General features: G+C 41.0%; 1 protein-coding gene and 1 long non-coding RNA gene across 14 annotated transcripts in view; one reads left to right on the forward strand and one right to left on the reverse strand.

Annotated features, from left to right (window-relative positions):
• The window catches only part of RALGPS1 (Ral GEF with PH domain and SH3 binding motif 1), a 208,806-nt gene that overhangs the window by 19,545 nt on the left and 164,780 nt on the right, over window positions 1-24,481 (reverse strand). For 11 of the 13 annotated variants that reach the window (XM_060270380.1, XM_035113375.2, XM_035113380.2 and 8 more), the window contains 3 exons: window positions 7,136-7,262; window positions 6,153-6,304; window positions 4,735-4,786 (listed from right to left, as the gene is read on the reverse strand). In XM_060270380.1, the coding sequence (XP_060126363.1) occupies window positions 4,735-4,786; window positions 6,153-6,304; window positions 7,136-7,262 (331 nt within the window). Of the gene's footprint in view, window positions 1-2,567; window positions 4,114-4,734; window positions 4,787-6,152; window positions 6,305-7,135; window positions 7,263-24,481 lie in introns of those variants that run through there. The other 2 variants (XM_060270385.1, XM_035113382.2) reach the window with 2 other exon arrangements.
• LOC118084094 (uncharacterized) lies at window positions 7,256-16,868 on the forward strand. Its single transcript, XR_004692462.2, has 3 exons — window positions 7,256-12,109; window positions 12,722-12,781; window positions 15,148-16,868. It is a non-coding gene; the product is annotated as an uncharacterized LOC118084094 (long non-coding RNA).

The raw sequence follows: 24,481 nt of genomic DNA on the forward strand, positions 1-24,481 counted from the left end.
CCCAAAGGGCTGTGCCATCAGGTTGAATATTTGAGTGTTTGGACTTCTGGATAATGGTCCTGCTCAGTCACTCCATACCAGGTTATATATGGCCCAAACAATTGCAGCGAAGGTCTCCTTATGAAGAGTGTGTGGCTGAGTAACACCCCCCCCCTTGCATCCCACTGTTATATGTGTTTGCTGAACTAACTGGATAAACACATGGTGACCCATAAGTTTTTCTAGAAGGCCAAAAGAGACAGTATGAAGCTCCAGGAAGTTGATGCTTTCAGACTACTCCAATTGCCCTGAGCCCCATGTGTGCTCCCCAATCTGACAGAACTGTCTGTGTAGTGATCTTCAGCCAGGTTATGTGGCCAAGCTCACCCCTATTCTCTAACAGCTTATTCCCTAACAACCACCTGTCCAGTGACTTCCTCACCCTGCCTAGAATGGGAAACAATCCAATCTGGCAGGTGCTTTCTTCTTGAAAGGAAGGGAGGATGGAATGTAGACAAGACCACTCCACAACATTCTGAAATTTGTGAAAATTTCCATAGTGGTAGCCTTCTTTGTCTCTTTCAGCAAAGACAATTAAAAGCTTATAGTAAACTCAGTTCTACTTAGAGTAGACTCACTGGAAGTAATGAACCTAAGTTAGTCATGCACGTTAATTTCAATGGGTCTACTCTGAGTATGAAGAACAGGGGCTATGCTAATCTTCTCTGCATTGCTCCAATGTTAGTTTATGTGCTGCTCAAGCAAGCACAAAAAATATGGAATGGTTCATGAATTTGCATGTTGCTGACATGTGCCCTGCAGCCCATCTGTGTCAGGAATCCAATACCTTCAGGTTGTTGTTGTTTTTTTGTCATCTCCCTACCTTAAGAATTCGACTATATCTAACTATCGCCATCTGTTTTCCAAAGCCAAATTAAATGCTTTCTGTTCTGAAGTGCTGAGGGGAAGATTGGCTGGTGTCCCACACTAAGATAGGCTGTGCCCACGTTCCCAGGGCGTTGAATGTACGGAACACATTTTATTGCATTGTAGGTTAGAAAACATCTAATCAATCTAATACTAACAGAACAACTGGGAATTGCTGACTCGTTTCATGTCAAGGTTCTCCTTGAGGATAAGTTTGATACTATTACACTGGCTGAAGCAAAATTCCTCTCGGAGGCAGTAAAGATAAGAAATCATTGCTGTCGTTTAGTCGTTTAGTCGTGTCCGACTCTTCGTGACACCATGGACCATAGCACGCCAGGCACTCCTGTCTTCCACTGCCTCCCGCAGTTTGGTCAAACTCATGTTTGTAGCTTCAAGAACACTGTCCAGCCATCTCGTCCTCTGTCGTCCCCTTCTCCTTGTGCCCTCCAACTTTCCCAACATCAGGGTCTTTTCCAGGGAGTCTTCTCTTCTCATGAGGTGGCCAAAGTATTGGAGCCTCAGCTTCACGATCTGTCCTTCCAGTGAGCACTCGGGGCTGATTTCCTTCAGAATGGATAGGTTTGATCTTCTTGCAATCCATGGGACTCTCAAGAGACTCCTCCAGCACCAAAATTCAAAAGCATCAATTCTTCGGCGATCAGCCTTCTTGATGGTCCAGCTCTCACTTCCATACATCACTACTGGGAAAACCATAGCTTGAACTATATGGACCTTTGTAGGCAAGGTGATGTCTCTGCTTTTAAAGATGTTGTCTAGGTTTGTCATTGTTTTTCTGGCGAAGGGGCTTAACTTAGAGAAGTTATGTTTTGACCAAATGTGATCCACCTGGGGAAGGAACCAGCAAGCCACTCCAGTATCCCTGCCAATAAAACTCCATGGACAAAGAAATCATTATGTATAGGCTAAAACTCCTCTGTTGGCTAGCAAGGCCTTTACACCTTAATAACTGTTGATATTTACTATTGTACTGTGTATTTTGGGTGTATGGACAGCAATAAAGCAGGATATGGGAGGATACAATGCAATCCAATTAGTTCTTAAAGCATTAACTTTTGTCTACTACCCTTGCTCATTGTCTGAGGACTCCTAGGATTTGTGGTCTGGGCAAGATTGGATAGCATCTTTGTAACAGAAATTGGGTGTGTGCCTGATCCTCTCTTAAATCAGAGAAAGGCAGGACAGAGCCTGAAGAAACAATTCTGATTTCTCCATTCTGAAGAATCTACCCTCTGGGCATCTAAAATAACTCCCATCTTCACCTTGACTGCATGTTACCTGATGCTGGCTGGGGGGGGGCAGCTGCATCTCCCACCATTTCACTGCAAGGCAGCTAGGCTAAAGGAAAAGGAACCAGGCAAGGAGCTCTAGTTGCTCTGCTCAAAACCCACACACCTGCCTAGACCTGAGGCTGGAGGCTGGAACGTGCTCTGCTCCCTGGTTTTGATACCAAAACATATGCCTCCAGCTCCAAGCACCAATTTGAAGCAATCTATGAGCTCCTTTCCTGCCCTGGTCATGAGAAAAAGGCAGTGGAGGGGAGGGAGAAGCCCCAAGGCACACCACAAAAAACTTCCCTGTGTTACCTGTGATAGTCTAACTAGGATTTATTAGTTGGGGAGATATTTTTTTGTGGGGGAGGAGGTAGCATGCTTAAATGTTCATCAGACTGTCGAGTTCAAACAAAATCTAGCTTCTGTGTTGCTAAGCAGGACTGCTTTGGATTGTTGGGAGCCCTTCAGCAGAAGGAGTCAATCAGCAAGTTGGGCCCGACTCCTTACAGTGTGGGAGATTCTCTTTGAGGGGAGAATATCCCTAGCACAAGCGATGTATTTTAGCTACAATGAAGGCTTTTCTCCGAGGTAAACATTCCAGTTCTCCTGCCCGTTTTTGCTAAATTTCGGAATAATGGCATGGCCAAAATTTGAGATTTACTAAAAAAATAAAAATAAAAAACATATTTTTTTAGTTCATCAGTTGGAATAATGAATCTGGCTGTGTTGAAGCAGCATAACTTAATTTTGTAATGTGTTCTTGGACACTGTGTCCCTTGTATCAATTTCTACTATTCCTAGTTTACAACTTATCAATACACAGGCAAACAGCTTCAATGGAAGACCAACCCTCTTAAGATTATAAATGACATTTTCTATCCTGACTTTGTTACTTACACAAAAGGCTCTAAACTCAAAAATATAAGATTTGCTTTATCTAAGTGCAACTCCCCCTACCTTTGCCAATACAGTGGTCTTCAACATCTACTTCACTTTAAATAAGGACACATTCAGCAAGGAAAAGAAAACCTGAATTTTATTTCTTCAAATAGGCTGTGATATCATGTACAGTATAGTAAACAGAAGTACTGTGCACTCAGTAAATATGAAACAAGATGGTGGCCATACCCTCCTTGCACTATTCTGAGAGTCAGAAACTATGACCATTGTGCTCCGTGAAATATTTCTTGCATCCTCTTTTAATATAGTGCTTGTAGGCATAGGAAATAAGTATCACCCCAGAAAACACATAAAAACATATTTCCCCCTAGCAGGTGTCAGTGAAAGTATTGATGGAGGTGTGCTCCTGCCACTGTCTGCAGGCGGGAGGGAGGCCCATTCCTAAGGGTGACTGGCAAGATGAGATACCAGAATCTGAACATTGTACACTTTACTAGTGACATTCCAAATTTTATTTGGCAGGATCAAATCAGCAAAAGAAGGATCATTATAAGAGAGACATTTTCCTGAATAATTTCTAACACATCATTTTACTACACTGTTCCCCAGTGTTGAGTTCCTAGGACTCAACAATTTTGCTTATTTATCTCGAAGCTCTGTTGTTGGAAAATTTCGTAGCTCAGTAAATAAAATTGTGGGACTTCTCAAGGCCACTAAGTCTGTTTGAACTAAGGCCTATCAAGTCTGAACTGGACCAGATTTAACCTGTGATATTATGTGCTAGACAAAGGCAGGTGTATTTGGCTTAATTTCTTATGAGGAATTAACTATTCAACATAGTTGAACAGGATTTTCTTAATGAAAATGTGGCTGTATTTGTGGCTTGAAGGTGTGTGGGACCCAGGTGGTGCTGTGGTTAAACCACTGAGCCTAGGGCTTGCTGATCAGATGGTCGGCGGTTCGAATCCCTGTGACGGGGTGAGCTCCTGTTGCTCCCGCAGCTCCTGCCAACCTAGCAGTTCGAAAGCACGTCAAAATGCAAGTAGATAAATAGGAACCGCTACAGCGGGAAGGTAAACGGCGTTTCCATGTGCTGCTCTGGTTTGCCAGAAGCGGATTTGTCATGCTGGCCACATGACCTGGAAGCTATACGCTGGCTCCCTCGGCCAATAATGCGAGATGAGCGCCCCACCCCAGAGTCGGTCACGACTGGACCTAATGGTCAGGGGTCCCTTTACCTTTACCTTTAAGAAGGTGTTGTAAGCAGATATGGTATGTGGACTCTGGTTTATGACAAAAGCCCAATATTGACAAGTTAGATATGTCATGTTTTCTTATTAAGGTAGGTTTGAAAATGTTTATTTTATAGCTAGATGGGATAATAAGAGATAAATGTAGTGTAGGGAGCACAAAATATAGGGCATACACACAGTGAATATTTGGAGTGACAGAGCTTCCACCCAACCTCAGAATGGCTGCATTTATGGCAATATTTCCCCCCACAATTACCCTGCAGGACCTGATTAATTCCTTGAAGTAAACTGAAACATGGTTTCAATACATATAAATTGCAGTGCAACTAACATCTTATACCATTAATTGAAGGTTATTTGTTGGCAAAGAGGACACTCACCTTTCAAGGCCTGAAGAAGGCTCCTCACTAAATTCTGAGCTTTCACTGCTTCCTACAAAACAAAAGGACATAGGGATCTGTTAACAAGAAAAAGTAAATGCAGAACAAGTCCATGTGCCTTAGGAAACTTCCAGAATACACCACAGAAGCCAGACTTAAGAGGCCAGAGTGAAAGTGATGTAAGAAATTGCTCCTGGGGGAGATGTTACCCTGATCAATGTAGCATTGCAGTTTTCTAGGTATAAAATATTTTTAAATTGCCCTTCAGTTTTTATTATCTTCACACAGCTGCATGCTGTATAGTACCTTCTGAGTAACACTGCTACATCAGTGATTAAACATAATCATACCAGCCAAAGAGAAAGCACAGACACCAAATATATGACTGATTTCTCTTTAATCAAGACACAGGACAGGTAACATGAAGCAGGTGACGGTGCCATGACAAATCAGCCTGATGCCTTACTTCTCCTCATCCTCTTATTTTTCAATCAGAGCTTTTTAAACCATTACTTTCCCATTTCATTTACTCAAAGGCAACTTAAAGTTACTAGTGTAACAAATTCATTTGCTTTTCCAAACTTGGATTGTTTGGATTTTCTTTTGTTCAGGTGGTCAGTAAAGCAGCAGCCACCACAGCAACAGAAGATCCCCAAATCGCAGATTGGTTTCCACTGCAAAGGAACTGCACAACATGACAATGAACTGTGATGGCTGATCAGGCAATATATGACAATGGCACTTTTTCACACTCAGGTTATTAAGTGATAAGCACAGTGCATCATGCATTCAACAAAGTAGGTTCTTGCAAACGGAAACTCATGCCCTGGGAACCAGCCTCTAAATCAGACGAATTTCCCCCAGTCTCTAAATCAGAGGAGTTTGTACTCCACTAAAATCCACACTGCAAGGTGCTGGCCATTAAACACCCCTCAAAATAGCTGTTTCTTTCCTAACAGCTGATAATGCCTTTTATCTGCAGCCAAAGTTAAGCTTTATGCTAAGCTTTGTGAAACGCCTTTCCACTTCCTACCGAGACCATTCCTACAAGTAGCTTGTGCTCTCCTGGCTTCAGTAGCATTTCTCCATTTTACAAAAGTGCTGCCACAACTCACAGAAAAAGAACAATACTGAAAAAGAACTGAGTACTCCCTATGACACAGCTGCCACAATCTAGCAAGTTATTTCTTGGTAGGAGGACAGAGACAAACGAGAGAGAGGTGAGTCATGTGAGGTTTCTAAGCAAGCAAAAATCAGATCTTCACTACTTTTAAAATGTTTCTCTCTATCCAAATGACCAATTATTGTTAGTCCTGAAATTAATTTTCTCCTGATTCTGCATTTCTAGGGGCCTCTCTGAGCTTCAAAGCAGGCAGAGAATCAGTGAGACTTTTGTATCCAAACCATTGAATACTTACCTATGGAAATACCATTGGTGAAAACAGAGTTTAATGTGATGTTTCTGACAGGACTGTGGGACTCTAGCACACTGTCATCCAGCAGGTGGCGTGGTTTCTCTGTTGGGAACGTTGCGCTTTTACTTTCAACTACACTGAACTGACACATCATACTGGAAAATTGGAAAAGGGGAGGGAAAAAGCAAAATGTTCTTATGTAATCTGATAACATCCATTTATTCTCTGTTTTTTCCCCACATGGACATCATCTCACTGTATGATCATAAATGTCTGCAAGTCCTTAAGTGGAAGGTAGCTAATGGGAGCTTTAATATGCTCCTCATTGGCTGCCTGATAATCTATTTAAGAAGTGAGGTCAAGCAGCCTGTATAATTAAGTGGTTATTGTCTTAATATAGGATGGGGATCTGGGAGTTTTCAAGTTCTTCCTCTGATGTTTCTACAAATGTTGCTTGGTTACAGTGTTGGAGGCCATGAAATTCAATAGTCCTGAATTCCTATCCAAGCAAACTCAATGAGATGATGCTAGGCAAGTAATAAGTATTAATCCAAAGATTCCTAACAGTGGTGGAATAAGTAGAATGCTGGAAATCTTATTTGAAAAGCTGATGCTTCCCACTGTGTTGAAACTTCCCAAATCTTTCAGAAAGCCTAGGTTAGGCAGAGGCACAATTTATTTGGCCTGTAAATTGGGAACTAAACAAAAAATGATATACCAACTCCCACAGAGGTTGGGGGTAAGAATGGCACTAGAATTTGTCTAAAAAGGCAGAAAGTCCAGCACTTGCAAGATAAGACAAGGAGGTTCTGAGGTAGATGTTTTACTAGTGATGAGTGTCACTCCTGTGAGATTAGAAAAGGGGAGTGGGACCACTGGGGAGAATATTTCTGCTTTCAGTGAGTTTTCAATTGCTGAATTAAACCTTAATGATGTCTGAATAAACTGTAAGAGCTGAGAAAGATGATGCAGATTGGAACACCCACTTGTTTCCCAGGCTGTGACTCTTCCTGTGTCGTGGTACAGGAGGAGTTGGCAGGCTGGCTGCCACCGAGGCATCAGGACAAGTTGGTCTCCTGCTGAACCTCATAGCTGCTGACACCTCTGACGGACCTACAAAATAGACACCAATTAATGCTAAACTGTTGCTGAGGAAAGACATTGCTAGGTGTCATGTTATTTGCTTTTGGAAGAGCTGAATGACCCTGTAGAGACAGATGGAAATTATGTGGGGCAGAAAGGAAGGAAAGTGGCATCTGCTTAAAGACAATTGTCATTGACCTCAAATGGCAGGTGCTTCTCCAAACACTGCTTCTGGCCTGCTGGAATTACACCATCAATTCCTATTAAGAATCTACCCAATTAAACAAAAATAGCATTTTGTCATCAAAATTATGTGCAAGAATAGTTTTGGGACCAAGTCCCACACAAAAAATATTGGCTTTTCTATTACTTTAATGAGACTTGTCAAAAGCATAACATGCAGAGCCAGAACAATACGTCGGGCGTAATCTTCAATTTCTAACAAAAACATATGCTTTGAGTTTGGTTTGTAACCCTACCCGTCTGTAAACAGTTTGTTAGTATTGACTTGTAGCATGAGTATCTATGGGAAACGCAAGGATGTTCCATGTAAATCACAGCCAGACAGATGTCAGCTCTGGAACTTTTAGAAGGTATTTGTGCCAACAAGCTACACATTTTTAGCTAGCACACACGCAAAGCAACAGAGATTGAACAGTTATCAAGTTTTTAAGTGGTTTCCTCAAGTTGGCTACGGAATTCTCTCTCTCTCTCTCTCTCTCTCTCTCTCTCTCTCTCTCTCTCTCTGTGTGTGTGTGTGTGTGTGTATGTATGAATGAGAGAATATGAGAGAGAGAGAGAGAGAGAGAGAGAGAGAGAGAGAGAGAGAGAGAGAGAGAGAGAGAGAGAAGAAACAGAATTAGCTATAGGTGGCTGACGAATTGTTACCAGATGGAAACAAGATTGTCTCAGCTGAGACAACAGGTCCTAAAGCAATAATGTCCAAGGAATGGAAAGAGAGTTCAGCTCCTACATATTATTGACATATTATTGACATTTCAGACTCTGCTAAAAAGCTCCATGAAAGGACTGGTTGCTATAGGGGCTTTAGGATTTAGGCAGCTGAGAGAAGGATAAGGACTGCTTCAAGTCTTCTGTATATCCTACAGTGAAAACAGTCCATATATGAAAAAGGGTGAAACCTGGACATAGTGCAACGATCACTTGCATCTATACAACTAGGTTTATATACACTGAGAAGATGGGGGATTCACTCTGGCTGACTAAAGCCTGTACATGTGGAACAGGCATGCAAGGAATCAACATGTGACAAATATAAATATGGGTTTGATGCTCTTGCTATATGAAAGTGCTTTCTGAGTAGGAATTTTTGAATGCTTTAAGTGGCCCAAAATCACATTGGTGGGTTTCAACTTCGGCAATGAGGAGCTGCATCAGAGTAAATATATGTGAACCTTAATCTAAAACTAACATTGCATCTGGTGAAAACTTGGTTCAGATAAGCTAATGGCAGGTAAGCCATGCATGAAGCAGGGAAGTTGGGCAAGCATGTTTCCTTAAAAAATATGTTTGAACTCTGGGATTCATGGCATTGATTACAATGAACAAAAGAGCAGCAACTCTTTCCCACAAAATAAAGAATGTACTAACACATGCTGGATGCCACCTGGTGAAAATATGGTACTATACCATACTTATATTCTATGCCCAGTCTCCAGCCTGGAGTTACAGAAATATAGAAGGCATAGATTTCTAGTGGAAACATACTCCTCCTCTTCTTCTTCTTCTTCTTCTTCTTCTTCTTCTTCTTCTTCTTCTTCTTCTTCTTCTTCTTCTTCTTCTTCTTCAAGTCCTAGATTTTAGCTGTGCCATTGGTGAAAGCAGACTAAGCAAACCTTCACATCTCTAGGCCTTATATTTGACACAAAATATAAGCAGAAGAATGAAAGGCCTGTTTTGGAAAGATACAAAAGGATACAAAACTAGTTTAAGGATCTAAAGTGGAGATGGAATAAAACCTCTTGGACATTTCTCATGCTACAGTCACTGCAGAAAAAGAGTGTGTATTTTATGTGCTCTTGTTCTCTGTCTTTCACTCACACACACATGCACGTGACTGAAGCAGCTTCTTGCATGTCTGCCCTGGTGGATCAATAAGGGTTTGAAGCACTCAGCACTCTAGAAGGGTGAGTCACTTTGGCATTATGCAGTTTCTGAGAAGGCCTTATATTAAAAGGTCAAGAACATTTTCCAAAAATGCAGCTCTGCTCATTTCTTGTCCAGGGGTGTAACCAGAACCACACACTAGAAGTTGTTGCATGAGAAACACTGTCGTGTGTGTAGAATTTTGTGTACTAACTGCTTCTTCTCAAAGTTCCATTGGTTCAGTCCTGCAATATACTGTAAACCCTAAGACATTCTACTCCAGTCTTGTTGATATCATTGTAGCAGATTGTCAATTAAGAGATTATGAATCCATTCTGAAGCCTGTCATGGTGGGAGATATGGGGCTAGTGAGTAGAATGAGGAGAATTTATCAAAAGATGAGTTCTGGGACAAAGTTGAGTGGTACATTTTCTAAATGTAGGATATGGTTTCTAGTAACTTCCACCAGGATTTTACTAGTCATTCTTTAATAAAGGAGAGCATTTCCTCAACCAAAATCTGAGAACAGACTTCAACATGATCCCTATCTCTTACACAAGATTGATGACCAGATGTCTGAAGGTATTGTTTACATCCCATGTGCATAAACAAAAGTGAAAGATTGAAGGAGACCTTCAGGTGCTATTGTGATCTGAATCTATGTTACCAGTGAGTCCAAGCATGCAATGCATACCCTGAGTTATGTTGCTACTTTTCTACAAATGAAGGCAGTGATCAGGTCCATTTTCTTTGGTATTTTTATTCCACTGCCACAGAGGAAAGTATAAAATATGTTAAACATTTGAGTGGTATTGATGCTATACAATTCAGAATACACAGAATAAAAGCAAAACAAAACAAACAAATATTCACAGAAAGCCAAGCCCCAAAGGCAACAGAGTGCCACTGCTCTCCCTTATTGACAATAATACATCACTGAAAGCAATATCAGTTCCACTACAGTATCCTGAGGCCAATAACTGGTTAACTAACACCTGCTCATTACCTCTGCATGCAAAGCCAGTGCAGCATCCTGTTTTTGTGCAGAAATCAATGGAAGTCAACCCTATGACTTGATTTGATGGCAGTAGGCGAAGAGATGGAGGAGGCAGCTGAACACAGACAAGCTCAGCCTACAACTGCATTATTCAAAACAATGCAGTTAAAACAATGAGCTTCCTGTGGCATCTGAATCAAGGCCCTGAGGTTTTCAACATAGATCAGCTGGTGACTAAACCAGTGGAAACTCAGTGCTGACCCAAAGTAAACAACTAGTTGCACAGTCAAACCCTTTCTATTGTATAAGAGATTAGGTGGTATGATTTGTTGCTTTCCTCATAATCCAATTGAAACAGTTTGGTTGTTCTTTTTCTTCTAAATCAAAATGCTGCTCTTTTCTTCTTCTTTTTTGAAGTTCTTTTCATAAATTAACCCTGTTCTGGTTTTTACCGAAATCTGTTGCTCAACCACCGCAGCAGACCACTCAGTTGAGAAATAAAACTTATTTGCTACATTGTGCAATCTCTGTATTCACACTAATCTCTTGTAGCTCCTTTTCAGAGTTACTGGTCTTATTGACAAAAGTTCCAGCTTTAAATACACATGAGAGCAAGTATTTTTGGCTGCTTGTTCCCACTAAATGATGTCAACTGCTACCAAATACCCCTCCTGTTTATTAGTTCCCCACCCTATCCACTTCTTGTGCATACTATTAATGTTCATATACCTCCCAATGAAACAAATGATGTCTAGCATGATTTTCCAATTACTTGGCACAGGAACACACATGCTTGGTTTTCATTATTTCTTTACGTTATTGTCAAGATGACATTGACATATACACTGAAATAACATACAGAAGGTATTAAAACATTATTACAAACTGTTTGGGGAACTTGAGAAAAGCCCAGCAGAAGCTGACGAGTGCTGTTTAGAAAGCTGTGGCAGGAACATTCGGAAAAGTTGACCACGTAGCTTTAATATCCCCAAGGATCTCACTGTTTTTTCCTTTGCATAATTTTTCCATGAATAATCATTCAAGTGCTATAAACAAATGGTAACTTATGCAATCCTTTATTAGCGCATTAAGCCTCCAGAGTGTAAACTTTTAGTTCACTAATTTTGCCCTAATAAAACGAAACAGGAGCTGATAGATCTCAAGCTGATGAAATGACTGAATGGGGAGCCACAAATCTCATAGTTTGAACTGAGTAACAAGCAGAAGACATTTTAAGTTTTTTAAGAAACTTTTTTGGGTTTGGCGCATAAAAGTGTTATTGATGCTAAGTTGGGTAAAGGTCTACATAGCCTATGTGAAATTTGGCCAGATACTTACCTACTTAATTGCTAATGTAACCATAACTCTGGGCCTGGTTAAGAACCAGGCACAAAACAGATGCTTAAGAAAATCAGAGAAGAAATCTGTCAAACAGAAGAAAAATATAAACATGTTGTAAAAAGGGTTAAGCCTTTAGCTCTGGCTATTGCAAAATCATAGTTTTCCTCGTTTCAGTGCTTTTTAAATGCCCACTAAAGTCTATTAAAATGTACAATATGTGGAAAGCCTGCAAGTTACATCTGCTATGTTGCAGACACCAGAGAGAGACAAATAAAAGGAACATGTTTGGTGTTTTAAAAAAAATAAAATTAAATCCTTGTTTTGACTCTAACTAGGCAGTTCTGTGAAAGAAGATGCAAAGAGATGACCAATGAAAACAACGGAGCCAGGAAGATACATTTTAGACTGTCACAGACAGTCATCTCTGCTTAAGGTACAAATTACATTAAATGCATTTTTAATTAGGAAGCTTAGAAATGGGTCATATTTCTTTATTTATAAAAAGCAGGCACAGGGCTTGTAATCTGGATCAGGACTATGGTGCTTCTCTCAGCCCAATTTTCCTTTTGGAAATTGTCCCCTAGGGCTACTATTTCATTCTAAAAGTCCCAGTGTGTGCGCTGAAGGCACAGGAAGCTACCACCTTTGCTGATGCTAAGCCAGTCTGGGTTTAGTCAGTGCCTGAATGGAGAGCTCCTGGGGGCCATAGGTATGTTACCTTGGATTCCATGATTGCAGAAATGTAAGAAATAAACGTTTGAGTTCCATTCTGCCCTCATTAAAGAATCTTATGGTACAGCATATGAAAGAAGGCACACTGGGTAATAAATCAGTTACAAATGATAGCAAACACCAAACTAGGCTCAGTAACTTAGAAACATTTCTCCCCTCCATATCTCTACTTTCTTAATATATACCCTGTAATACCATTAAGTTGGCCACCTATCCACTCTGGTTTCTGAGGGCTGCTACTTCTGTTACATTTTTTCAACACGTATCTCTATTGTATATAATGTTATATGTTTTATAGAGATATGTATTGCAGGTAATTCCTGGAGAACGGAGACACCCTGTACCTGTACAGAAGAAGTCCCTTTGTGATATGGTAAGTGCTCCTATACATCTATACATGCTGAAATCCGAAGTGTGATTCTTCTCAAATCTTTAATTTCAAATAAATACAAAGACCTAAGGCTTTAAAAAGTGGATGACATCATTAAATAAAGATCAAGCTATTTCATTATGAATTCCCCAAAGAGATAAATCATTGTTAGTTTACAGAAAGCATTTCCTTCCTAATGTCAATGCCCTTCATGGTTTTGCTCCCATAGGAAAATTTACTTTGTCCAGGGAAAAAATGACAAAATGAAACAGCCTGTTAATTGTGCCTCAGTTTAGCCTTGAACAACTTTAAATATATCCTCTTAAATATGTTGCCCAAACTTCATCCGTTATGTTCTTCTACCAAACACTGGAAAGTGCCTTACTGCTCAAACAAGTGGACATTTATTTGGCAAACAACTAGACAAATATCACAATAGCATCCCACATATATGTCACATACATTTAAAAGAAAAATGGCACCTTCATTTATCTTTAAAAACAGCTTCATTTTGGCTACAATTGAGCTCCAGCTCAAAATGTAACAAGAGGTGTAATAGCTTAGAAGTTCTATCAGTGTGGTTTCAATCTCCAATTAATAGACAACATTCACATTAATTTTCATTAATTGCATGTACGAATGCAATTTTAAAGAATTTTTGACCATCAAGCAGGACTCAAACACAACAGCATTCTCCCACATGAGATTCCCTGTAACTGGTATTCAAAGGCAGATTGCCTTCAACAATGGAGGCAGAAAATAGTAATTGTAGCTAGTAGCCCTTGATAGCTTTATCTTCCATGGATATGTCTAATTGGCTTTCAACACGATCCAAGTTGGTAGCCATCATTACCTCTCAAAGTGAATCCCATGGTTTTACTACACACTATTTGGCAGCGACTGGCAGGGCTCTGAAGAGTGTGTGGTGGAGGCAGGGGCCATGGGAGTTTATTGGGTTTGGCACCAGGAGAGGGATCCAGTGATTTATGGGGTTTGGCACCGCCCATAAGATAGAAGCCAGGCCGAGGGAAAGAAGAAGGGTCAAAGTGATCTGAGACGGAGGCACACAGGATGTGTCGGGAGAGGAGGAAGAGATTGTTCAGGCAAGGGATGGGCCAGCAGACTCCTCACCATCCCCCACCCCACTGTTTCCTAGTACCAGGAGGGATTTGAAGAGGGAACAGCAGTGATACCTTTTATGTAGGAGCCGCCTCAGGTTGCACACACCTCATCAGATGAGGGTAACATAAGCGGAGGTGGGGGGACATGGTCTCACTGTTGCTGCAATTACTCCACAGGCACAGACTTTGGGAAAGCACCTATATCCACCACTGCCATACTTGCTCACAAAGAAAAGCAATTTCTACCTCTCCTCTATTCAGAACAGAAGGGAGGGAGGGTTCCAGTCCACTGAAATCTGGGCATATTCAAGGGGTCATGTTCAAATTAGGAATGGCTGGACCAGTACAAACAGAATTTGAGCAAGAAAATGAAACGGACTCTCTTGCTTCATGGTTTTTTGAAGGGATATTTACTGAGACCTTTGTGGGCAGGCAAACTGGTGCCTGTCATTGCCATGTTGACAACCCTTGGCTTAGAGAAGATATGGGTTCAGTCACCAAGGGGAGGGTAGTTAGAATACCAGGAGGAACTAAGTTTGCCACCAAGGGTGGGGGGCAAAGGTATGTGGGGTACAAAAGAGGGATCTGAGTTTTTATGTCTGGTGAAGGATTTTATGTCTTCAGTAATGCTAATAAGTGACTACCGCTGGTGGTGGCACTGCCTCCAGTTGCAGCATGAAGCTTTCTTCACCAGGGCTTAAAGCAGACAAATGAAATTTGTCAATAAATTTGTGAGCAGATAAAAGCAATATTCCAAACCCCCAAACACAGAGAAATAAATCAAACGGGCATCTGCTAAGATTAGGAAACTACTGAAGCTGTACCTTTGTCAGCTCCTGAGATGGGAAGAAGGGTTCTGATGGAAGTTTCATTCCGGTCCCTTTAATGACTACCAGAAAATAAGCTATCAAAGCCATAAGACCAAAATTAAGAACATGCCTGACAATTAGGCACTTCTGGCTTGCAGTAAATGACTTGCTACTAAAACATCCACAACAAAGCTATTTACTAGTATCCAAGGTTACATCTAACCCAAACTGCATAACTAAATGTCAGACTAATTGTTTACGTGGAAAACGATGTTTTCCTTTGAATCCAAAATGAAGGAAGTTCCATCCAGATTACATCACCAGTGTAGTAGCCTGACTGGTCAAAGGAATATAAATGTACAAACATCTTTGCTTATTCTCTCTTTTCATTTTTCTTCTTTTTAACTCTTATTTTGCATGTACTCCAAATCTAACAAAGTGCGTTCATTGCAAGCTCGTTCCAGGGTCAGACATATTGAGCATGACTGGGCCAATTTCCACCTCATTACGGTAATGTAATTCCTCTGACTTAGGGGAGTTGCTCTTCTGCATTCACAGTGGGGTAATGGAAATGAGAATGCTCTTGTCAGGAAGTATTATGGGGCCCCAACAGTGATGTGGTTTCACGGAGTTTAGCCTGAAGAAATTGAAGAAACAAAAGGATCTATTTATGGCTGGAGCACTGCCTACTGCGTTGAAAAGAACATGTCCTGCTTGACCTAGTCCTTCACCTCTCAAATAAACACCACAGTGTATGTAATGATTGGCCATTTTCTTCTATCCTCCATGATTCTTCCCAGAGACTGTATTGGACGTTCAAGGGTCAAACAGTGCAAAGACCTAACACACAACAGTCCAGACTATGGAATTCTTCACAGATAATGCTTTACCTATGGTGAGATAATCTCTACAAAGGGAGGGGTGTGTGGAGAGTGTACACTGTCTTTTGTTTAGTGTGGGTTGGATTTTTATTTTAATCACAAGGACATGGATTGTGATGCTGATGCAGATCCTGGCTTCCTGAGTCATGTTTTTGCACCTAAATAAATACGTCTTTAAAAAAATATACAGTAGCTAGTAAATCAATTTTAATTTCATCACTGACATTATTTCTGTGTAAGAAAATAACTTGTGTGAAGTAAGTCTTATATGTACTGTATCCACTAATATGTCTGGTTTCTTAAAATGACACTGATCGTCTTGAAATGCATACAGCAAAAATGCAAAGCAGGTTTGCATCAGACCAAAATGCATTACAGAGGAACACGGAAAGCTGCTAGAAACTTAATGGTGAGGTTTTAGGAATGAGGACAATTCTTTAACACTTTTCTACATTTAAGAGCTTTCAGATGCTGGGAACATACACAATTTCTGCTCTGTATTACGTTAAAACATTCTCTGGGAAAAATTATTGAAGCACATGTTCCAAAATAATCCGTCTGCTGGCTGTGGTGCTCATGTTGGACATCTTTTAGTCTACGTTACAGGAACACAGATGGCTTTTTTCATCATAGACACTTGATTGGAAAATGTGAACAGTTGAAATATTTTAAATGGTGTCCAAATAGATATTGTCTCCCAATCCTTATGATTCTGTGGCACCACTAAAGAACTTAAAATGTCCCTAGTAGAATTCTACAACTTCTAGAAACATAGGTACTTTGTACAACCCTGAATTTGAAAGCTTTTTACTACATATAAATGGTAGTAATGGGCTAGTTTTACTCTATGGGTAGCATTCCTATGTTAGCATGAATGGTGGCAGCTGAAACAGAAAACCAGCCATCAATATAAAACTACTCTGTTGTGAAAAGTACTTTTGTCTCTTGTCCATCACTTGGTCTGATTTCTGGAAAGTTGGTTGGCAAACAAGCAGACAGCTGGTTTGCTCTGACATGTCAAAGCCAAAATTGCTGGAGAATAAAGCTGTATTGACTGAGTTTCATGTTGTCACAGGACACTTTGCAAGAAAACCACATTTCAATGAAATGATCTTCAGCGGAATGGGAGAAGGCATTTGCTAAAGATGGTTATCAGGGTAGGAACGAACCCTTAATTCTGCAGTCATCAGATGGCTAACATACAAACTTCACTATAGAAAAGGAATAAATGAAGCTGCTGCTCACCTGAATGGATTACGATAACTCAGTTAATTAAACTACACCCCATGTGTGACCTCAACACAGACATTTTATTAATAACTAGCTGGCCCGGCCACACGTTGCTGTGGCTCATCCCTGTGATTTTCCCCACCCTGTCCTGACCCATGACCTATCCCGCCCCCTCCCCCCGGTTCATCCCTGTGATTCCCCCCACCCTGTCCCTACCCATGACCTATTCCGTCCCCTCCTCTCCCCAACACCCACCCAGGCTAGTCCCCACTTCCATTCGGCCTAGTCTGTAAAGGCGAGCCGAGGTGCTGTGGAGAGGGAAGGATTTATAACTGCAGTACCAGTGTAGCCGCCGATAGAGGGTGCTGTTTTGCAACCTCTTCTGGCTTCTTTTCCCCAGCATACACTTTTGGGTGAGTTGTGTGTTCTGAAACACGGGGTTTATGGGGTTTTACTTTGCATAGGTGTGACATCTGTCTACACAAACGGTATATGCTTCCTCTCACAGTAACATGGGATGTGTGCAAAATTGAATGCTACGGTATTGGTCAAGTGGTTTCGGTGAAAAGTGGAAACATACCCACATGCCCTTTTTACACACACACACACACACACACACACAAACTAACGTTGTTACTGTATTTTTGTGTGTATAAGATGCTCCTAGTATTTTAAACATCAAACAAAAGAATTCTGGTGGGAGGTCGCCCAAAGTTAGGATTGCCATATTTCAAGAGGCTGAGCCTGGGCCACCTAGGTCACCTGCATCAGAGTCAGAGTCTGAACCCAAGCTCAGGCCACCTGCACCAGAGCTCAAGCCCCTGTGCATTCAACATTCTTGTATAAGACAACCCCCGATTTTTTTTACTACAGTATTTTTTTTTAAAGGAAAAAACATCGTTATTTATACCCTGCCCATCTGGCTGGGTTGGTCAAACCACTCTGAGCACCTTCCAACACACATAAAAACAAAATATTAGACATTAAAAACTTCCCTATACAGGGTTGCCTTCAGATGTCTTCTGAAGGTTGTAGTTATTTATCTCCTTGACATCTGATGGGAATAAATGATAATGATAGTAATCTTCCTTTTCAGCCTTCAGCATTTCCATGTCTCTCTCCTTTGGTAGCTTCCTTTTTTCCAGGCTAATGAATCTATATGCCCCAATGCAGTCCTTACTGGCACACACTGCTTTTTATTTAGAACCAGAAATCCAGTCTTTTTATTATTTCTGTGAAAGCTCTTTGTCTTCTGCAGTATGAGTAAGATTACAGAAAACAGTTTTCATAATCAGGTAGCCCTTGGTGGACTGAAGGAACCACTGCCAGGGTTGGGGGCAGGGGGAAAGAATAATTGTGTCTCCTCTAAGCTGAAAACAATCAGTCTTAGTGGAATGGAACTTTACTGAATAACCCTCTCTGCTGAACACGTACTACCCCCTGTCTTTCAGAGGACTGTAACTTGGCTGACCCTGGGCAAAATTTCACACATGCTGCAAAAGCCAGTACGCCTGATGCAAAAGGGACACACTGACCCTACCACGTTGCAAATCTAGAAACCAAAGAATGGAGACAATAAAGAAACCCCCCTCTCTTCATTTTTAGTAGTGATTGAGATAAGCTCCATGGTCCAAGGTATTCCAGCATGAACTAAGGGAAAGTTATGAGCCACTAAAAATAGGGATTTCTTGGAACACCTTAACAAAAAATGTCTGCTCCAGTTCCAACTATACAATGTATTGACCACAATGAAAGTTTTTGTTGCTGGGGCAACAGCTGATTTTTTTTGTGTTTAATTAGTTGTTCTCAGTATCACATCACACAAGCAACTCTGCTTAAACAACTTGGTTCAGGAATGCATTTAAGCTTCAGAAATGTTCATTCCTTGATCTGTTTAACAACACTTTTATAGTCCTATAAGTGCTGCTTGTTTAGTGGGCACTAACACACATACGTATGAAAAACCGATGGCATTTATTGTATTATTGGCAGCAGATTAGAGCTTTCCAGCTGGGCAAGGACCAAAAGGCAGTGGTGAGCCTGTCAAAACTGCATGCTAGAGCCAGCCTCAGATGGAAAACCTAATGGAAGAATGGAACTACAGGAGTATTTTCAAAGGCTACTGTGGGCAGCCTTCAACTAAACAAACCTATCCCCCTCCCCCCTGCCCCTGCCGCCACAAAAAGCTTATATGGGAGAGAAGTGGGCCTGATCAAGCCCAACTACAACAGATGCTACTGAAAGCTTATGGCGACAAAATGATAAATCTCAGTTTGCAAAGAATCTGTTCCTTGCGAACTATTCAGTTTCGTTCACTTATGTGACAAAATAAACACTCAATTGTTCCAAAGGTTTTTGATCTCAAAGAGATTGATGATAATCTTTCCTGGATACAACAATGCCAAAGGATCCTGTTTCACATCCATCTCAACATTTCTTTCTAAAACTTTTCTTTTTTAATATGAACTTTCTTTCATCATTCCTATAATGCACTTGAGGACTATTTAAAAAATAAATAAACAGGGCCAATGTGGGCCAAACTACATGTGATACTGGAGCTATAATTTTGGTGCTTCTGACATTAATTTTCTTTTTGTAAAAACAATTGCAGAACCCTTAGTCTGTGGTGTGAGGGGTGAGAGATAAATGCTGCTGCAGCCTGGTTCAGATCACCCCCCTGGAGCTGCTATTAGCTATAGAGAGGAAAACCTTCAAGCTTAAATGAAGAATGGTAAAGTGGCTTCCACCTTGGAATATATATGTGGGCAGAAGCTTTCTTGGCAAACTACTATAATATTAACACTTATGGTCCTCCAGATGTTATTGGTCTATAACTCCCATCATTCCTAGCCATTGGCTATGCACTGACATATTAACTGAGTGTCATAACTTACAGAACATCCACAAATTCCAGAGAACCAGCAGCAAGAGGGCCAAACTACAAGGAGGTGCGTGTATCTTTATTCTGGCACTTTCTTTGCACCAAAAGAAGTCTCTGCAGGCTGTAAGATTCAGCAAGGAAGAACAGTCTAATCTAAAATTGCTAGATGATTAACCTTGCAGATAGTTAATCCTGCGCTATAGACTCTGCAACAAGCAATTGCCAACTATGCCCACATATTTACTCAGCTACAGAACTCAAAACCAGCAACCACAGCATCAGTGGCTCACTCATCTGCACATCCTCCAACTTGATATAAACCATCCCTTGACAACACTGCCCTTCTGCTGTCTACATGGGACAAACAGGCCATGCAAGAGGAAAAATGTAAAGGTTGGCATAAGAAGTGGCAATATTCTGACACCAGTGGGGAAACTTTTCTGTCTTCCATAACACTCTACTGCTAATCTAGAAGCCACCACTTTTCAACAGCAAAAGTTCAAAGAAGGTTCCAGCATGAAATAGCTGAACTATTCAATCAGTTTGGGACTTAATTGGCACTATGTGTTTCTTTTACAAGTGTTGAATCAACATAGCTAGTAAGTTTTGATAATCAGTGACAATAATTGTGAATGGACCACTTTTTTGCTCTCTTGAATTCATTGGGGCCATGCATTTCCATGATGCAGACCTACTGCCACTCCATGTATTTCAGGTCTTTGGCTCCACTGAACTTTTCTTATTTGTCTCAATATATTTATCTCTATCAGGGGTGAGGAACTTTCTTCAACCCAAGGGCCATATCCCCTTCTAGGCAAATTTCCATGGGCTGCATGCCAGTGATGGGTGGGGCCAGAGGCAAAAGTGAATGTGACACAGATCTGATCAGATCCCAGCCTCACAAAGCAGCTCAGGGAGGGTGGCCATGCGCCATGAAGGATGTCATGTGCCCTTCAATCCCAACTTCACCCTTGAGGAGCTGGGATTGAAGGGTGCATGATGTCCTTCTCACACCACCCTGCCCAAGCTGGGTGGGTGGGGGGATCTGATCAGAGCCCTGTGCCACTTTGCGAGGCTGGGATCATTTTAATATTGAAAAAGAGGATGTGTCCAGGAAAGAGAGGACATATGGCAACTCTACAAATTGTTCTGATGAGTAATGATGATAGCAATAAAGAAGGGCCTTTGGGTAAGACAACTGGCACTGAAGCTGGCATCCTGGCTTAAATATATCGGGGAACTCCATCATCTTCGCTACCAAGTGTGGACGATTGGGTAAGCTGCCTTGGGATGCGGAACAGTGTCCAGAGTGTACCCCAAGAGGAAAGAGAAAGCCTGGAGGATTCCAGGGAAGCTGGAGATTCCTCAAAGAGGAGCTGTTATTGTGCTTTTAAATGTGTCATGTTTCTATGATCTACCTTGATGTTGCGTTCTGAATGCTGTTAGTAACTTTTCTTTTATTTCTTGCATAGCTGTGGAAAGCAGTCCCTTTTGCTGAAGGGATGAAGGTGTTTTAGATTTCGGAGGGACCCTCCTGAACCACAGAAATTAATAAATGGTAGGATTTTTATTATTTGGGATGTGAAGGGAGAGATACAACCTGCAGAGGAATTCCTGAGCTAGCCTATGCAAAATGACCTGGCCAAGCTTGGGCCATTAAGAGACAATACAGGGTCATTCAGATCCATTGGCAATGCAAGAAAACTATCCTCCCTCATTGTCCTGAGTTGTGAACGGAGACTGGGGGTTTAGAAGGCTGCCAGGGTAACTGGGTGTGAGGTTAGAGGAAAAGAGAGTTTTTAGTAGGGTGTTCTGAGAAGAAGGAGGAAGAATCCATCTTTGGCAGGCTGGCTGAAGGTTACAGAATGACCATGCTGTAAGTCAGATCTGGACTCTCTCAATGCAGTAAATAAGTGAATGTACTATATTTCTTAAAGCTACGACAGTGTCTCAGTTCTCCAAAGGAACACAGACCCTGGGGGAGTGCCTTGAACCCCATGGACTCTTGCTACTGCTCAGCAGAAATAGGGGGAGGCACCCAACTTTTGTAACATTATGATGATCTAAAAGCAGCACTGGATTGTACAAAAAAGGCAAAGGAAATTGTGTCAATCAGAAGCAGACACATTTTGTAAATTAAATTATTTCTTCTTACAAAGGAATATGTTCAAATAGTTCCCACTGAGATACAAGACAAACTCATACAAAACCCCTCTAAACATCAGTGAAATCCTTCTCCATATCTTACACGGATACTTCCAAAGCAGTTATACTTATTTCTGTCAATATGGCAAAACACAAAGCTGGCACATCAGTGACAGTTTAGAACAGAAACTGCCTTCAGGATAATAGCTGGTATATCAGTTTGCATGTCTTGATTTGTTTAGTCTGGTTTGAAGACATATTTATACTTCCTCTCGTGTTCCAAAATGAACTTCTGAATTAGGGAATTAGGAACGTTGTGCATACCACATTCCTCTTTTCCATGCATATCACAGAAACAGGATACAGCACAGTTAATTTGGACACTTCAGTCAACTGGCAATTACAGGGAGCTGGGTATCACACATACTTAAGAATGCAACTGGAAGCTCATGAGCAAACACTGAAAATGAAGTCAGCAACAATTCAGAAATCTATTATTTCAACCCTCTGATCATTATGAATTCTAGTTTCTAGAATTCTAAATGTCAGGGAAATCTCACAGAAACCTGTTTCAGAGGGGGGGGGAGTCAATACATATATATTGTGAACTTTGTCATGAATAGAATTAAGCAATTTCAGTAAAATTAGTCATGATATTTTTAGAGAGCAAACAATGAATAACAGGCAATTGTATCTATAGAATTATCTTTGCAATGTTTCACATCCACAGGATGGGCAATCTTCAAAGGTGTATCTTAGGAAGAGGACTTTGTACAAACCAAGACCCTGAAGCTAGCGGTGAAGTTGCAGAATAACTAGTCGGTATTTGATTTTTAAATTGATAGGACCTGTGTCACTGCCTAGAAATCACACTATTTAATCTAGATGTCAGCAGTGGGAGATAACTGTTGGTGCCACATATTAAGGTAGTTAGGTAACTTTCTTTGATAGCATCACTGTCTACCCCCAAAACTGCAAGATTTTGGCCTCTAGTCATAATGTTGATTTTTGACGAATTTTTGACGGTGCCTAGCACTTCACATATGTTGCTAGTAATCCTTACAGCAATCTTATAAGGTAGATCAGCATTTCCCAAAGCTGCAGACAAGAGGGGATGGGAATGAGGCTGAGAGGCTGTACTTTGCCTATCAGATGAGTTTGTGGCTAAGGCTCAATGACTCATAGCCACTATATAACACTCACACACATAAAAATGGTTCTTGAAAATGCAGAATTTACTGTCATTTGCAACAGGGAAGATTTTGGTGAAAAGTGACCAGTCATTCTGAACTAGATTACAGCTCTCTGGTTTGCACAAAGATGTAATCTGTGGAGCCTTACTCATAAGATGTTTTTCCTGTATCTTTCTTTGACGTACTATGGTGGAAATATTGCAGAATTATCCTCAGGAATGTATTGTAATAATCTAATGCTATCTTCCATAGCATTTTCTATGCCATGTACGAAGTAATTTTGCTTCAAGTCTGCCAGTTGCATTTATCTATTGCATACCCCATGGAAGTGCACGTTTGTTCAGCTGCATAGACCCAGAAGACGGATATTGTATAATTCAAACAAACTATGGAAATATTGATAGGATGGGATACTATCAGCTTAACTGCAGGAGCAAAATACTTTAGAAGAGCATGCCCTAACATATCAGGCGTAAGAGGTGTGTTTTATAACACAATGCCTCAGCGCAAGTGAAAGTTAGCTAAACTCCTTGCCAGTATTAAGTCTACTGAGAAAGATACAACAGTATGAACACATCAGCATGGCAACATTTATACTGCACACTAAACCAATTTATTGTAACAACTATTTTTCATGCAATAACCACTTAGACAGCTCTCAAAGAAAGAAGAATTTAAACCCTGAAGGAGGCATGTCATGGGAGATTGCCTTGCTTTCTGATTTGTTGGTAGGGGGCTGATAAAAAGGTAAATGTATATAATCAACCTCAAGCACATCAAACTATGCTGGTTACAGAGTATTCACTTCTATCCCATGGCTATGTTCCTTTATACAACAGCAGTTTGGGTTTTTAAAAATCATCTCCTATCCAAACTAGTGGGCTGCACAGTGGAAATAAACCTGACAACGAGGCTCTGAATCAATGCCACCCAGGAGAACTGGTCTCTGGCAGTCTCTATGTGGAGATGGGGGCTGGTGAGGTGGGCTTGGCTAGCTAATCTTGCCCCTGTGCCAAACTGTTCTGGCCAAGCCCACAGATTTAGAAACAGTTTCATTTTATCGTGCATGTTTGTGTGCTTGTGAGAAAGAGATAGGAGAGAGGGAGAAGGAGAGAGAGAAAGAGAGAAAGAGAGAAAGAGAGAAAGAGAGAAAGAGAGAAAGAGAGAAAGAGAGAAAGAGAGAAAGAGAGAAAGAGAGAAAGAGAGAGAGAGAGAGAGAGAGAGAGAGACTGGATTAAAACTCTTACCAATTTACCAAACTTTTTTTTTTTTAAAAGAGTATTAGAAAAACTTTTACATGCTGTTCTGACAAGACCTCTCCTCTTTCCAGATGGGAGGAGTTGTGAATGGGAGCTGGCTCCAGCTGCCACGCCAAGTCCTTCAGTCAGCCAATAGGGCTGGCTCGAGGGTGGGATTTAGGTGGCCACAGCAGTGCTGGGTCTC

Source organism: Zootoca vivipara, chromosome Z (assembly GCF_963506605.1).
Source record: "Zootoca vivipara chromosome Z, rZooViv1.1, whole genome shotgun sequence".
NCBI lineage: Eukaryota > Metazoa > Chordata > Lepidosauria > Squamata > Lacertidae > Zootoca > Zootoca vivipara.